This window comes from Orbicella franksi, chromosome 12 (assembly GCF_964199315.1).
Source record: "Orbicella franksi chromosome 12, jaOrbFran1.1, whole genome shotgun sequence".
Classification (NCBI taxonomy): domain Eukaryota; kingdom Metazoa; phylum Cnidaria; class Anthozoa; order Scleractinia; family Merulinidae; genus Orbicella; species Orbicella franksi.
Window position 1 is genome coordinate 15,681,000 of NC_138156.1, and position 16,435 is coordinate 15,697,434.

General features: G+C 38.1%; 2 protein-coding genes across 2 annotated transcripts; one reads left to right on the forward strand and one right to left on the reverse strand.

Annotated features, from left to right (window-relative positions):
- Window positions 1–982: 982 nt before the first annotated feature.
- LOC145464542 (nucleoside diphosphate-linked moiety X motif 6-like) lies at window positions 983–10,891 on the reverse strand. The gene is made up of 7 exons (XM_081448470.1): window positions 10,583–10,891; window positions 8,915–8,988; window positions 7,427–7,518; window positions 6,804–6,909; window positions 6,616–6,720; window positions 4,977–5,179; window positions 983–3,092 (listed from the first exon to the last, which is right to left on the reverse strand). The coding sequence occupies exons 1-7, from the start codon at window positions 10,687–10,689 to the stop codon at window positions 2,895–2,897; spliced, it is 885 nt and encodes a 294-aa protein (XP_081304596.1). The 5' UTR covers window positions 10,690–10,891; the 3' UTR covers window positions 983–2,894.
- Window positions 10,892–13,306: 2,415 nt separating this feature from the next.
- On the forward strand, window positions 13,307–14,694 carry LOC145462252 (uncharacterized). Its single transcript, XM_081445755.1, has 5 exons — window positions 13,307–13,447; window positions 13,881–13,954; window positions 14,082–14,247; window positions 14,343–14,401; window positions 14,628–14,694. The coding sequence occupies exons 1-5, from the start codon at window positions 13,337–13,339 to the stop codon at window positions 14,692–14,694; spliced, it is 477 nt and encodes a 158-aa protein (XP_081301881.1). The 5' UTR covers window positions 13,307–13,336.
- The last annotated feature ends 1,741 nt before the right edge of the window (window positions 14,695–16,435 follow it).

The following is a 16,435-nucleotide window of genomic DNA, read 5'->3' on the forward strand; positions in this document are numbered from 1 at the left end:
GCTGATATCATTTCTAATACTATATGTGAAAAAATTACTCGATTCTGATTGGCAAAGGGCAGTGTAGTTGAAGTGTAACACCAGTGCAAAAAGTGTGACACCGGTGCAAAAAGTGTAACACCAGTGCAAATTACACATCGTAATTCCGGATTCTGATTGCCTAAAAGACAATAGGAAATTTTCGAAGCCAATGACATTATGCAAAATGATGACGGAAATTTTGGGCAGAAACTTTGAAAAAAGTTTTCTTGAATGAGAAAAAATGGCTTCAAGAAAGGTCTTCCGGCACTTCCCCAACGCAAATTTTTTCGTGTTTATATTTAATGATCCTCTTTTGAGGCCTGGTCTGAGCTGCCACTAATGATACTACATTTAGGAGATAACACACTGGCTGTGGGTAAAATGTCGGTGGCAGGGAAGGACGACTGGGAAGTAGGGGCCCAGGAAGGGGCCCTCCTGGGGGAGTGCAGATCAGGTGGTACCAGGGGTAGCCACCCTGGAATAAAAGATCCAGACCTGCCTCCAGGGGTGAGGCCCATATCCCACAGTCCCGGGGGACTGAGGGAACCAGGAGGGAGAGCCCCTCCTGGGGGGAGTACAGATCAGGTGGTACCGGGGGTAGCCACCTTGGAATAGGTAATTTCTCCGGACCTGTCTCCAGTGGGCTAGAGCCTTACTGTGGGGTAAAGTGCAGCTAATGGGTGCACTTCCCTGCCACCGTTCTTTATTAACAAACAACAGAAACTCACCAAAATACAAAGCCTCTGTTCATTGCACTCTGAATGACAAGGTCTAAGGCTTGCTAAGAGACAGATAGCCATAGCCTATGACCATTAATGGCACAATTTTTTTTTTATAAACAAATGATATCTATAAGTATATACGGATATGTGTTTTTCTAAAAGTAACGGAATAGTAATGTTCAGTATCTATCCACGACGTTCTGAATTGTAGTGTCAAAGCTTGCCCTTTTTTTGGGGGGGGGGGGGAGGGGGGAAAGACAAAGTATTAGCCTTATTCATGGTGAACATTTCTATAGATCTAAATGATTTTGTTTACCCGCTTAAAGATTGTCCTAAAGCGTAGTATCAAGGGTTAAAATGTCTGGAGCAAGGGTTCCAGTCATGGGGGGAAAAAGAAAAATTAGTGGCGAAGGATCAGCACAAACAAGAAGACTGAATACAACGAGGAACGTGTGCTTGACTAGAGGTCAGGGGCATGAGGTGGACACGTGAGAGACATGACTGGAACCATTGATACACCGTCTATTACAGATGTAGATAACAGTGGCCTTTCTTAGGAAATGAAAGGTTTGTTGTGATATCTAAAGGGGGTGATTGTTTTCAACTCGGAATCCCTGATGGACTTTGAGATCAGGAATTGGTGGCATGTTACTCATGTTACTGAGATTTACCTACGAAAGTGACAGGAGGTTCGTAGTGTTACATGTCTCTGAAATAAAGTGTTATAATGCAGAATGTGTGTGCCTGTCTTTGAGATATGGTCTCTCAGGTCTCATTAACATCAGTTTATGGATGCCATAAACTTAAACTATTAATAAGTAATCATATGGTTTTCCTTGTTTAATTTGGAATTAATTTGCACTCGTGAATGTTTCAAAAAACTGAAATTACACTCGCCAAGGCGGCTCATGCAAACTCACTCATGCAAATTAATTCCAAATTGAACTCAAAACCATATGATTACTTATACAAACAGTCTAGGAAGCACGTAAACGAGAATTAACCCTTTGAATACCAAACTTCCGCCAAAAAATACTGTTTTTAACCGTTAAGTCAGGTTTTTTTGTTTGCCATGATGCTAAATAAGCCTAAGTTTTGCTAAGAAAGCTTTTTCTTACCAAAAGGAGAGATTTTTTGAGGATTACGTACAAAATTGAACTATTTCAATTGCGGGCATGTGCATAAGTCAATTTTTTTTTTGTTTGCCATTACCTATTCTCAATGTTGTTTGTTGCCCCTTTCCTTTCTTTTTTTCTCGGCCCTTTTACTCAGGCTACCTTTTGTGTTGCATGTTCTTTGTGGCTGCTGTGAAAAGTTGGGTGTTAATTATGGGTGAAGCCTAGAAATGGACCCTGATCAATCATAGGCATAGTGGACCATTTTACCACCATTTCTGCACCAAAACTGATCGATAACGTTTTTTGATTTACAACGTTGGAATGTCGTCAATATCTAAACCTGACCATTGTACGGAAAGGCCTAACCTAGTTCTACTATCTGCTTATCAAGAATATCTGATGACATTTAAATTGATGACGTCACAAGTGGTACAAAGAGCACAACCATTAATTATGCGTATATGCATCATTGGTATTCAAAGGGTTAAACACAGTGACAGGATAAGACACTTTTACTCTCAAAGTTTTTACTCTCAAAATATCAACTACAACACAATACTTCACAAAAGTTCATTATTAGCCCTTCCTAAGGATAGGTCGGATAGGGAGGTAGGAAAGAAGAGGAAGGAAGGAAGGAAGGAAGGTATTTTTGCTGCTTTCCTCTCCCTGACTGTAACTTTTCTTCTCTTAATCCCCCCCTTTCCGCCTACTTCCCCACACCAAAACACCTAATAATGATCCTGAAATTGTATTGTACTTCATTTGCAATTACATATATGCAGAATAATTAACAATTTTTAACCAAGTAGAAAAAAATTAATTGTGAAGAATGCTAAAAAGACTTGTAACCTCACTAGCAAGGCAGGATGTATAACTATAAAAATGGCTGCGATATTGAGCCAAAGCCATGGAAAAGGAACAAACCCTTTGACTCAAACACCAATTTTATATTTTGATGTACCCTACATAAAGTAAACATTATTTTATTAATGACTATGGTCCACTGACTTGGTATTCTCTATCATGGATGCGATCAGTTCCCACCTTCTCTATTCTGATCTTTGCATTGATTGTACTGATGTAAGCTAAAGAGAGTTCCAACCGTTCTACCAACTTGCACTTTCTTTGTTTCAATTTTGAAGTCATCATTGTTATGAAAATTGTTCTTGTAAGCCACCGCAATTAAACAATTTGAGTCATTAACCAGTGGGCTTGCTATATATTCATCCAACTACAAAAGAGAACAATAATATTAAGTAAAACTATGTTAATGGTGGAAGTTAGTAGAGAAACTGACAGCAGGGAAATAATCAGGGGGTCCCTATATGACACATGACAACAGAAATGAGAAAGCATGTAAAACCTTTAAGGTACCACCTAAGGGGTTCACACATGTAGTTTTTATGGAACCTTTTAAATTTTTATCCATAGCACCTGTAGAAGATTTGCTTTTTAAAGTGAAGAATTGATCAATGCTGACAATTTCACTTTCATGTAATGTCATTATATCATTTTCATACTCTTTTCTATCAAAAAATGTAAAGCTCATGTGCAGGTGTATTTTAGCAAGTGACATGACTTTGCACAATCATCTCCAATTTTGCCCTATTAAGGTGGCTTACTACAGTTTTGATGGATTATAACAGCCCAACTTCTAACTCTTTCCAAAAATGCCCCAAAATGTTTTTCCTTTCTCTATTTACTGTTTGCTTAAGTCTTTTACCATTCTAGGCGAAACTCGAACAGTTTAAACCTCAATAAATGGCCAAAATGAATGACCAAGTACCTCAGGAGAGACTGGGCACTAGTAGGTTAAATCACGTTTTTCTCAAAATTCACCTGTATGACCCCACCTCAAAATTTCAGGAATAAGAAATTGGCTCTGATTTAACATTCATGCAACGTAAAATAAAAATCTGCAAAAGAGATCTTTCAGAAACTAAGAAAATGTGAAATCAAAAATAGCTTAAAATCTGTCTTACAGATTTTTTTAAAAAATTTGGCTCTAAATGCGATTCACCCCTAAAATCAACCATGAAAATTTCATCATGGGTTGTACGGTAGGTTTTCGAGCAATCCTTCATGAAAGATTTACTTTTACAACCTTGGATGAGAATTGAACTGCGCATGCCCTTTATTTATGGGCATGCTCATGTGACACCATGTATGGCGTACAAGAAAGCAAGAGTAAATTAAAGCTCTTTTACCGGTTGTTTATGGACCTTTTCTGTCATATTTTATTGGCCCTAGGCTTAAACACATGTTTGAAAGCAGTTTGAAACTATCGCTCTGTACCGAAGTGATTTCATGCCTTTAAGGTCCTGAAGTTGTTTTTGTTTTTTCTTAGGGTTACTTGCATCATTTTTGCATGCGCGACTAAAACTGACGTCTGGCAGGCAATTGTAGCGTGTGCTACTGAGTCTCCAAAAAACTGTAGTAAGCCACCTTAAAACGATTCACGCTACCCATGCGTTGATTGGCAGGACACTACTTCTGCCTAATTCTAGCACCTCAATCCACTGCAACACGAGCCAGTTAATGATACAGGAAATCAATAACCATCAAAAAGTGTGACATAACTGATGAGTTGCCACCTGGGATTTTTGGAAAAGCCCTTAGTAAATGATTTGTATCATAAATCTTCATTTATTCCCTCTCAGAAATCAAATGAGTGGATAATGAAGAAGATTTAGTGTTTACACGCCCAAAGAAATAGCTATCATTGATCTGAAGGATACTAGTATATGTTTCATTCATAATAAAAGCTCTACTCAGAGCAAATCAAGGTGCAAATAAAATTGTCTTTCCAGGTTGCCCTCCAGGCAAGATAGAACCATTTTATGCTAGCTTAGAGGTCTTTTATCAGCTAGTGAAAAAGTCCAAAATATGATACTTGTCCATCACACATGATTGTGACTTCATCATCCAATCCAATGGCCCTATAGAAAAATGTACCACTCCCAGTACATGTTAATTTAGTCAGTTCTTCCTTTGCAAGCTGATGTACGTGTCTGGATGCTGAATTATTGAATCTTCAAGCAACTTTAATTTAATTTATGAAACTAGATGTACAAAGGCAAAAAAGGCAGACAGAGTTGGCAATCATTTCACTCACGTCCATCCACTGTGCATCAGTGATTTCTCTTGGCTCTACATTAATATCCTGGGTTAAAGGTTTTAGATGACAAATGAAGTAGATGTCAGAACAGCCAAACCGGAAGTTTAACATGTGACGAAAACAAATAAGAGAAACAAATTTGGTTTGAATGCCGGTTTCCTCTAAGACCTCCCTCCTAACAGCATCGACAATGTCTTCCCCTGTAAAAAAAACAATGAACATTCTTAACATCATTACAGTCAACTGTCATACAACAGTCACAGGGCATCACAATTTATATACCTAACCACGTTTAGGGTAGTTTAGGTAAGCCATGGTTTATATTTTGGTTCATACATGTAATTATTAATCAAATCTGAGAAAGAGTAAAAATTCTCTCAATCAAAACACTGGATTATCCTGTTACATCAAATTATAAGGAAAAAGCATAATTATTGGGTGATTCCAGAAAATATCCATACCATACAACAGGCAGCATCTTGGAATTCTGAGGGAGAGGGAGGTTTCTTGGACTGGAATTCTGAAGGCACGGGGAAGAGGGGGTGTAATGCAGTTTTGAATTCCAAATGCATGGGTGGGGTTTCAGCTCTTAATTTCCAGAGGGGGAAGATGATGAAAGCTTTGCTTGAAATTGTTGATCTGTCATCCTTTTCTAGTTTGAAAATCAAGTACGAATCGACCACGGATGCAGGATAAAGACCAACCAGATAGGTGTTGGCGTTCATGCAGATGAGTGAGAGGATGGGTTCTGCAGCGAGCTTCACATCAAAGAGGCCTGAATTAGTTGATAGATTAATAAAATATAAAACAAGTCTGTGTTTCTTTCTGATCTAAAATTGTTGATTGATGGGGTGCTTTCCATTATGCCAAACCGACCAGTCAGAGATCAGAGGGAATACCCAAGGAAAATGGAACCCCATTTTCCGATTAAACTGGGCCAACTAAGAGGAATGGCTCTCACCATCTTTTATTCCTTTTCCAAATTCCCTACGTAAGTGAAGAGAAGTAGGACAAAAAACCTGTTTGTCAAAAATGGAACGGTGAATTTCAGTCGGAATATTCAGACTGAAATAAGTGGACCACCTCCAAAGGTGATCCCAAATATTCCGGTCAAAAGAATGAAAATGGATCTTTCTATTTGACTTCCAACCAAAATTTCTGGAATCTTTGGCATAATGTAGTGTGCGAAAAACTCACACCAGTCTCATGTTTCCAAATGGAACGCCTGACAGATCTGTAGGCTGTATGACTAGTGGTCAGCACTTACTCAATGAACATAATTTTCAATATGGTTGGTAACGGCACATCATGAACTTTACCTTTGTCTTCCACTGGTATCAATATGATCTACTCTTCACAGAGCATAGGGGGTAGAGCATTTTGGAATTTCCAAACATAAGGGGGGTTAAAATGTTCATGCCGCCCATGGTAGGGTATGGATATTTTTTGGAATCACCCATTGTGGCATACTACAGAAGCACAGTGTTTACTCCTTTCATAGGATAACAACAGGGTACAGTTTGTAGTGTCTGATCATAGTTGAATCTGAATTTGGAAATAACAATTCAAACAACCACAAAAAATTCTATCAAACAGACAAATCATTGAGCTGAAAAACAATGTACTAAATTTTCACCTCTGTCTACCATCCCTCCAGGAAGTTTCCAATGCTTCTTTTTACTGAACCGTTCACAAACAGCTAACAGCTGGTTTTTGTCATTGATAACTAGCCCACCAGCTCCTGAAAAACAATTGTAGCAAATGAAGGTAAAATGCAGTGTTATTTGGGGCCCGGCAATTAATGAGGGCAAATATAGTACATACCAAGGTAGCTTGTGGCAAAACTTGGAAGGGTGTTTGGTTCATCTTCAGGAAGCCATTGAGTCAACACAATATAAGTTGGATATGTATGATGAAAAACAAAACCATGCTGAAATGGAACATAACAAACATTCTGTACAGCATGTAAAAAAAAACCAATCACTCTTATTAAATCATACATTATGTACCTAATAATAAATTAAAATAATAATAATTAAAACTAATCAAAATTATACACAATGTCATACTATACTCCATAATTTATGTTTGATTCCATTGAGACACCAGCTGGAAGGATTCAATAATTTAATAACTGACATTAAACAATGGTGAAAACAGTGGTAGAATATTCTTTAGGGTTATTCATTTCCTTTTACTCCAAAATGAGTATCTTCATTAAAAGAGGAGAAAATTACAATACCATCTATATTGATTGTTTGCTTATTTCACACAAAAAACAATAGCAATATGACAAAGTTCACAATAAACAAGAGAGTGAATTAAAGTACTGCAGCTATACTTGTTTATTGCTTTCACATCTTCTTTTGAAAAGGATAGGTAAAAGACATTTTTTTTAACCGTTTGACAGCTATTTCACTACCCCTTAACTTAGAGCTGCTTTGTACCTTAATGGCAATAGGAATAAATGAGGAATTATCAATTGATATCCTCAGCCAAACACCTCTAATAGCACTTTGTTTGAATGTTGCCAACGATGCTGAAAAAAAAACACTGGAATAAGGGCGATGATAAAAGGAAAATCAGTTTGACACGTTTGACAATATTATTTAATCAGTTTAGTTTCATTAATCAGAGAGTCACAGAATAGCATAGTTACATGAGTTTTATAAACCTGCGAGCCAGCGAGCCATGCGAGCCAAAGGGCGAGCCATGCGAGCCATGCGAGCCAAAGGGCGAGCCATGCGAGCCATGCGAGTCATGCGAGTCATGCGAGTCATGCGAGCCCTAGTAAAAATGTTAAGATTTTTTGTTTGTTACATTTACATTCACATGAGAACAAGAACAAGAGCAACGGAACAAGATGAATAAGATCACAATATTAAATTCTTGCAATATTAAATTCTAAGGGAAGGGACAACCACATGCAGCAGTCAGCCAATCGACAAAGTTTTGGTAACTCTGATTCACTAAAGAGCGAACCTGTAAAAATTACGCGATTCACTCACCATTCTTGACACCAATACACGGAGTTGCCCTGAAGTACTGTTTTCTTTTTTCTTGAATGATTTTCAATGTGGACATCAATGAATGACAGGTGCCAATGGATACCATTCACTTACCCATTCGAGTAGCGGTGGGCGGTGGAGCCGTATGTTTCTCTCAGAAAATTTCTTTACTTTAGTCCTGAACCTTAATAAATTTTTGACGCATCGTTTTTATTTTTTGCGGATCCTGGGCGATTTGAATACACAAAATTTTCTCCAAACAACAAAAATATGAAACAAAGAAAAAAATTCATCACACTCAGGGTAGCCATTACTATGACGCAAGACTTGGCACGATGTGCAGATGTTTAGAGCATTTTTCATATTTGCCGTACCAGCAATAGTTCTGGTAACCGAAGCGAGATTAGGATTTTCTTTTGGGAATATTTCAATTGTAGGCACTTTTGTAGCTAAATTTTTATTTAAAATTAATTTCCCAGGCCCGGAAAGAGAGAGTACCCTAGGAGCGAGGTTGTACCGTTTATACTCGTCCCCAGGGTCATCTCCGCTTTCAAGATGGCAGGCGAGCGGTTTATAGCGATAGTTTAGTGATAGTCGGGCGCGAGATTTATGTTTCTTGGCGAAAAGTCGACGACCTCCCAGACCAGTTGAAGAAAAAAAAAATACTCACATAAATGGCTCGCATGACTCACATGACTTGCATGGCTCACACTGTAGCTCGCATGGCTCGCTGGCTCGCAGATTTAGCAGACCCTAGTTACATGCTTTTATCTTGTTCTTGCCATTGACTTGCAGTAGAATCTTTGATTTTTAATAACTCACTTAAAACTAATCTGATAGACTGTAAGAATTACATGTAAGAGTTAAAGGTAAAAAGCACTACTTGACTGATCATGAGTTTATCCACTAAAAACAGCAAAGACTTACAAACAAGTTTTCTTTCAAATTCTTCTTCATTTTTGCATTTCTCCTTCTCTGTGTTGATTGTCATCCCACCAAAGCTACACAAAAAAAGGAAAAACGAATTATTATCACTACTAACTTTACATAAAAAACTTTTTTTTAGACAGGCCCAGACTTCCAGCAGCTGTGGCCTGTCTCATACCTTTAGTAACCATATATTTTCCTGGAAAGGGCTTTCAAGGTGATGTCTCCTTATTAGCTCAATATTAATCATCTCTCATCATAAAATGATGTAGGTGATGTTGGTGTGAGTGGAGAGAAAAGTGAGGGTGAGGGGGAATGTACTAGGGATCAGGGGTGGAGAGGATGAAAAGCTTTACGGGAATAAAACACTTTCAGGTAAATTAGATAGGAGTCTTGCGTCCAAGCAATGTATCCTGCCCAGTTTTAACTGTGGATATCTAAACCCCTCTACCGGTATATCAAATTAAACTATACCAAGGAGTTTGAAATAACCTGAATTGATGCATTTTTCACATCCTCTAAATGTGAGCGTCTCAAGAGCTCAGTTTGCAAGTCCATGATAAATCAAGAAAACCTGACGCGTTCATCAGAATTCAATGATGAAAAATGGTTTCACCAGACTCATTTTTGATTTATAGACACCTTTAAAGTGAAAACTAAGGTGGCTTTATAACAGTTTCCAGTTCTTTTCATCAGATGATACTACAATAATGGTCACACAGAAATTCCCTACCCTAAAAATACTTTATAACAAGTTATGGTCAACCTTTTCATAATAGGTTACCAAAGGATCAGTACAACTGTTAATAAAAACTGTGGAATGGCTTCAGAGCCACCTTAAATATTTGAAAATTTGAGTCTGAATCCTGAACCTCCTGAACCAAAAAGTTGTATATTATCATGCCCAAATTCACGATGTCACTTACAATAAAAAATGGAGTCACCAAGCTCCTTTCTGAAAGATAGTTTCAAAGCACTTAAACATGACGGTGCTTAAAGATAGCGTTAACGGTGCTTTGAAGTGGTTGTTCTGTTGCTATGGTAATCTATTATGCCATGAAGATGACCAATGGTTGGGCATTTGTGTGATACCAATATTTAAACACCATTTGATAAAGAGTGGTACTATTGATCAGTCAAATTAAAACTACTGGAAAGAGCATAGAACTGTCCTTAATTGAGGGTGCTTTTCATTGGTAATGTTGTGGCTATGATAACCTTTTACATAAGGAAAATGACCATGATTTGGTTATCAATGATTGGGTATTTGCTTAGTGCCTTTGTTTTAAAAAAAGAATTGTAGAATTGATCCATCAAAGTAGAAGTAAAATTAATGAAAAATCTTAGGAAATGTCCCCCACTAGCTTGCGAAACCACACTCAGTGTCCAACAGCTTCAACATCAATCCGGCCAACCACACTCCCCCAACCCCCCCTACCCCTGACTACCTGCCACCGACTAGAACACCTTTTATCTACACAGTTATACATTTTCTGTTGTTAAGTGTCTCTGGGATAATCAAATGCTATTTTTTTTAAATCAAGAAAACGGAGATCAACATCTCCTTATGTAAGCCGATCACGAATATACATGATTGTAACCTTCATCACTCTACACATTTCTTTGTATCTTGACTCAAAAGTTTGTAAGTAAATCATCTAATCTTACATGTCCTTGATTCCCTTGAAATCATGCGTCTCTTCGTACTCATTTGGAGAGGGTTCCAAATACCCTTCGGCGTTCAGTGCCACAGTACTGCGATCAGTATTGCTCATACTCGTTTGTGTCTCCTCCGATGTCTCTTCCCGACGAAACGCGAAACGCGCCGATGTCACAGTGATTTGGGTATCCCTGAGTTTTGGGTACCCCCGTACCCAAATCCCTAGTGTTTTGGGTATCCCCACTGGGGATACCCAAAACACTGAAAGCTTAAAACTGGGACAAGTGAAATCATCCACAAGTCTGCTCAAAACCCAATTATCTTCTTACTAAGCTTTGTCTCAATAAATTAAAGCGTTATTTTACTTGATATAAAGACAATACGTCGCTGAAAATAGTCGCAATTTAGAACAGACTGTCTGATCCGAGTCCGCAGTATAACGACATACAAAACCGAATTCGCGCGCCAAAGTTCCTTGTATGAACATGCGCTTGGTGCCTATCGATAACCCTTGAAATGCCGTTATTTTAAACACGAAAGGCACATTCTAAACCTCGTATAGTTCGGCAATTAAATTTAATCAATATGCGAACGAACACACTGAGATACGGCCGTCACGCAATATGCACACTAGTCTCAAGCTGTGACTGACCTCAGTGTATGCTGCCTGCCTGAAATAAATTTTGTCTTAGACTTGTTTATTTATCGCTCTTTCCTTGACCATCCCTCCCATTAGATTTTGCCGGCGAACAGTTCTCTATGCCATTTAACGAGGTTTTTTTTCCCCTTTGTTTTGGGAAGAAATCCAAAATAAGTATAAATAGAGTGGACAAGGCTTAAATCTTTGGACAGGGGAAACAAGTGAAAGTAGGATACCCAAATCCCTAGTGATTTGGGTATCCCCTTCTGAAGTGTTGGCTTGTAATCATTTCTTTAATTCAGGGTAGCCAAATCGACCGAAGATAGAAAGGCAAAGCAAACTTGCAAAGTCGAACGTCAATCAAGAGAGAAAAGGACTAGAAATGCTAAATTGTAAGGGATACCCAAATCCCTAGTGATATGGGTATCCCCTTCTGGAGTGTTTGTTTGTCCTCGTTTCTCTAATTCAGGGTAGCCAAATGAACCGAAGATTAAAAGGAAAAGAAAACTTACAAAGACGAAATTCATTTAAGGGAGAAAAAGACTAGAAATGCTAAATTGTAAGGGATACCCAAATCCCTAGTGATATGGGTATACCTTCCTAGAGTGTTTGTTTGTTATCGTTTCTTTAATGTAGGTAGCCAAATCCACCGAAGATTAAAAAGGCAAAGCAAACTTTCAAAGACAAAAGGCGTAGAAGGGGGGAAAAGAAAATAGAAATGCGAAAAATTAAGGGATACCCAAATCCCTAGTGATATGGGTATCCCCTCCCAGAGTGTTTATTTGTTATTGTTTCTTTAATTCAGGGTAGCCAAATCGACCGCAGATAAAAAAACAAAGCAAACTTGCAAAGACGAAAGTCATCCCGATGAGGAAAGGACTAGAAATGCTGAAATGTAAGGGATACCCAAATCCCTAGTGATATGGGTATCCCCTCCCAGTGTGTTTATTTGTCATTGTTTCTTTAATTCAGGGTAGCCAAATGAACCGAGGACGAAGAGGAAAACAAAACTTACAAAGACGAAATTCATTCAAGGGAGGAAAGAACTATAAATGCCTAAATGTAGGGGATACCCAAATCTCTAGTGATATGGGTATCCCGTCCAATATGACTAGGTGTTATCCTTTCTTTAGTTTGAATTGAGGGTAGCCAAATCGACCGAATATACCATTCACCATTCAACTCGGAAAGGACTGAGATGGGCTCCTTTTGAAATAAAAGTAACAAAAAGAAATTCATGCCTTAAAGTAGACCGAGAGTGTCCCCGGAGATCTTTAGTAAAATTGTTGATTTTTGACTGAAGAAAAATTTACGGGATACAAAATATTTAGTCCAAACATTAACGCGATATTTGCATGGTGAAGTATCCAGTTCATCTTGAACGCTGAATGCATAAACGAGCCAGTAAAACATTACAATCAACGATTATGTCAAGATGATCCCTCTAAATAAAATTTGTTACACCTTTTTTCCAAACTTTTCCTGAATGTTCCCTACGAAGCACTGTGTCGAAAATTACAATAATGTAGGATAGGTTACCGTGTTTGCAAAAGAGATAAGCTGGACCAATATTACTCCATTTATCCTGAATCACGTGCGATATGTCATCGGTTCACGTTACACTTCGCGATAGCTGTACGCAAAGCTTTGTAATAAAGAAGTTGAAAAAAAATTGACAGTTCGAACGTCTATTTTTCTAGTCTCGAGCATATGTAATAATGTAATATATATCCGATGGAAAAAACTACACAATTTTAAACTGCATCCACTCAAAAGGTTCCTCGAGTCTTTATTCTCATTAGTTAGTCGTTAGTTCGCCGAGTCGTTATTGCATTTTTTGTGCACTTCTAGCTATGCCTTTTTTTCCCTTCCAAACAATCTTTTCTACAATTTTTCAAGTTAAAAGGAATAATTTTTACACCAAATTATATAATAGGAAAATGGTCACCATAATCATTTAAGAGAAACCTGTGCTTATTTTGTTGTCCAGCTAAGGAAATCTCTTGATTTTGTGTATGTTCACGCGCTCGTGTTCGCGCGCTAGTGACGAGAAAATCGTGCGCACTAGGGATGCGCAATATAAGGAATCCCCTTAACGAACTCTTCGCGGTGTTTTGTTGTCATGTGTATGGGAAAGTGGCTGTTGTTTATGGTAAATTGTTTTTACCATCCTTGTTTTTTGGAACAGATGGCCCAGAGCGTACGTGGAAATTGTGAATCTCCATTCAGCAAGGTAAGTAAACCTAAAATGCAATGAAAATGAGGAAAGTATCCTTACTCTCCTTTATCTGCAATAGAAGCCGACCATCTCGACTTGGCCTCGAGAAGGACGACGTACATTATAACGATGAAGAAAAGATATTTCGTGCTTCTCTTAAATCAAATCTGTATGTATGTTAGCGGCCACAAGGGAAACGCGTAATCTGATTGGCTTATGACAGCGGCCGTCTAACAATCGATAGAAACATGAAAGGGAAAATGGGGTTTGAACTTCGTATTTTCTTGCAGTTTGCACATCAAAATATTGATTTGCTTTATAGATTGGTCAATGAGTTATGCTAAAAGAACTAAACAGTTCTCCCTCGTGTCCTATCGACTTTGATTAGACAGATGCCATGGAATATGGTGTGACTGACGAATCATGGAATTTTTTGCATTCCTTTCAGATAAGCCAGTCAAAGCTGAGGAGCCTAATAATACGTAACGTTCTAAAATGTGATGAGATCATTGATCGTTGCCGGTAGGGAAAAAAATTAACCCTTACACAAAATAATAGGAAATTTCTCATTTCGCACACTTTACGCGTTCTGATCAGTTTAGATTTATTTTAAAGATAACAATATTGTTTTTTCATTGTATTACTTCAGCAACCGAAACACTCAAATTGAAGAAAAGGTGGGTCCTGACTCACGTAATACGGTGGAAAAAAATCAGACGGTGCTGAAGGAATCTGTCAGTCCGTTGGTAAAGAACGAAGAAGAAAAAGAAAAAGAAGAAGAAGGAATGAAGTTGCGACTCAGATCCAAGATTAAGGTCAGTGTTCTTTTCTTTCCACCTGTCAGTTTTTTGTACTTCGTCTTTTCAGTAGTTTAATTTACTGTCAATTTTTGTTACATTGGTTTTAACAGAGAAAATACAAGTCGTCGGAATGGTTAATGGCACACCATCTAAAACCGAAGCATGCGCAGTAAAAACTAGGGTAAGCTATTATCATGGTGAACTGTGGACTGTCACTAGCAGTAGCACAAGCGATCTATCTATTTATCCATCCATCCACCCTTCCGTCCGTCCGTCCGTCTGTCTGTCTGTCTGTCTGTCTGTCTGTCTGGCTGGCTGTCTGTCTAACCCAGTAAACAGTATTTCGACGTGCAAGGGCCTTACTATACTTTTCTTAACTTTTTCTTCGAAAACAGTGAATCGGAAGATGAAGCAGCAGCGCAGAAGGAAGCCAAGGAAATGATCGACGAGGTAGAAAAATAGGGCGTGCTTAAAACGATCATCAAGAAAGCTTGTGAAATAAGCGAAGAAGCGCTCGCAGACCTTGGTCGAGGCGGTAAAAGAGGCTATTTAGCTTTCCGTGAGCTTACCACAGAAAAAGAAGGCGACAATCAAGGCGTTGCAAGCTTTCGACAAAGCTTAAACGCACGATTGCAAGCCTCAGAAACCTTGTCAAGTACCTTGGAAGAACAATTAGCTCGTCGCTTCCCGAAGCACTTGAGATGGGACAGAGAGACAGTTGCTGGCCCAGCGGTGAAAATGATCGCCCACCGTATGACATACGTAACCGGTGAAATACTGCGTCGGTTTAAAAAGTGATTTTTTTTTCTCCTTCTTGTGAACTCAATTTTGACCATGGGTTTGCCGAGACTCCAATCTGGTAGTACGTGCCCAACTGTCTCTATACTGCAGAGGACACAAAGATTCCATAATATCATTAGTAAAAACGGTTGAAGAAATTACCGTATTCAGGCAATATTATGAGGTAAAACTAGAAATTTCCTATCCTTACCCATAACATGTCACTGGAAATATGGGTATGATCGGTCGACTAAGGATACCTTAATAATAATAATAATAATAATAATAATAATAATAATGATAATAATAATAATAACAATAATAATTACACATTGATATAGCGCTAATACTATGAAATATTCAAAAGTTCTTTACATATAAAAAGAAGCTCACAAACTAAAACAAAGATCTATAAAAAGGATAAAATGTGCTGGAAATACAACAATATAAAACGGCTCATGCAACAAAAATTATTAACAGTCACAGGCGATTTTAAAAAGATATGTTTTCAATCTTTTTTAAAAATGTCCAAAGACGAGCTTGATCGTATGGCCAAGGGCATACGACCATTTCATTTTTCATCAGGGCATACGACATGTCATTTCTCCTACTTTCCCTAACATTATAAAGCCTAGTTTCAACATTGCCTACTAGATTATATTTTCTTTGTTGTGTTATTATAGTCAACCTAACAGTTGGTTATTTCCCTTTACCCCTATTATATTCTCATAGGCCGCGTCTAAAAAACAAGATAATTATATTAGATGGAGTGTGTAATAAACTGCTGATTTGTAAAGCCGTATTCTCGTTTGGAATGTTCTCGGTAGACAGCCATGTATTGGACGGGGATACCAGTATCACTAAAGATTTACATATACCAAATATTCAGCTTTCCCTTACATTTTAACATTTCCAATCATTTCCTCGTTGAATGGTGAAGTCTTTGTAGATTTCCTTTGCCTTTTTATCTTCGGTCGATTTGGCTACCCTGAATTCAAAAACCGATAACAAACAAACATATTGTAAGGGGATACCCAAATCGCTAGGGATTTGGGTATCCCTTACTTTTTAGCATTTCTAGTCTTCTCCCTACTGGAATGACCTTTGTCTTTGTAAGTTTACTTTGCCTTTTAATGTTCGGTTCATTTGGCTATACCATGGATTAAAGAAACGATAACAAACAAACACTCTGGAAGGGAATGCACATATCACTAGGGATTTGGGTATCCCTTACAGTTTAGCATTTCGATCTAGTCCTTTCCTCGTTGGAATGACTTTGGTCTTTGTAAGTTTTCTTTTCCTTTTAATCTTCGGTGGATTTCCATACCCTAAATTAAAAGAAAAAAAAAAAAAAGAACAAACAAACACTCGAGAAGGGGATACCCATATCACTAGGGATTTGGGTATCCCTTACATTTCAGCA

What these genes read in the sequence shown, in the direction of transcription:
- LOC145464542 (XM_081448470.1), bottom strand. Translation starts at nt 10,689, where the DNA reads ATGAGCAATACTGATCGCAGTACTGTGGCACTGAACGCCGAAGGGTAT. An exon ending in TGGAGGGATGGTAGACAGAG is followed by an intron (nt 5,180 to 6,615) that starts GTGAAAATTTAG and finishes TTTTTTTTACAG; the next exon opens with GGGAAGACATTGTCGATGCT. An exon ending in CTGATGCACAGTGGATGGAC is followed by an intron (nt 3,093 to 4,976) that starts GTGAGTGAAATG and finishes TCTCTTTTGTAG; the next exon opens with TTGGATGAATATATAGCAAG.
- LOC145462252 (XM_081445755.1), top strand. Translation starts at nt 13,337, where the DNA reads ATGTGTATGGGAAAGTGGCTGTTGTTTATGGTAAATTGTTTTTACCAT. An exon ending in GTGAATCTCCATTCAGCAAG is followed by an intron (nt 13,448 to 13,880) that starts GTAAGTAAACCT and finishes CATTCCTTTCAG; the next exon opens with ATAAGCCAGTCAAAGCTGAG. An exon ending in GAGATCATTGATCGTTGCCG is followed by an intron (nt 13,955 to 14,081) that starts GTAGGGAAAAAA and finishes GTATTACTTCAG; the next exon opens with CAACCGAAACACTCAAATTG.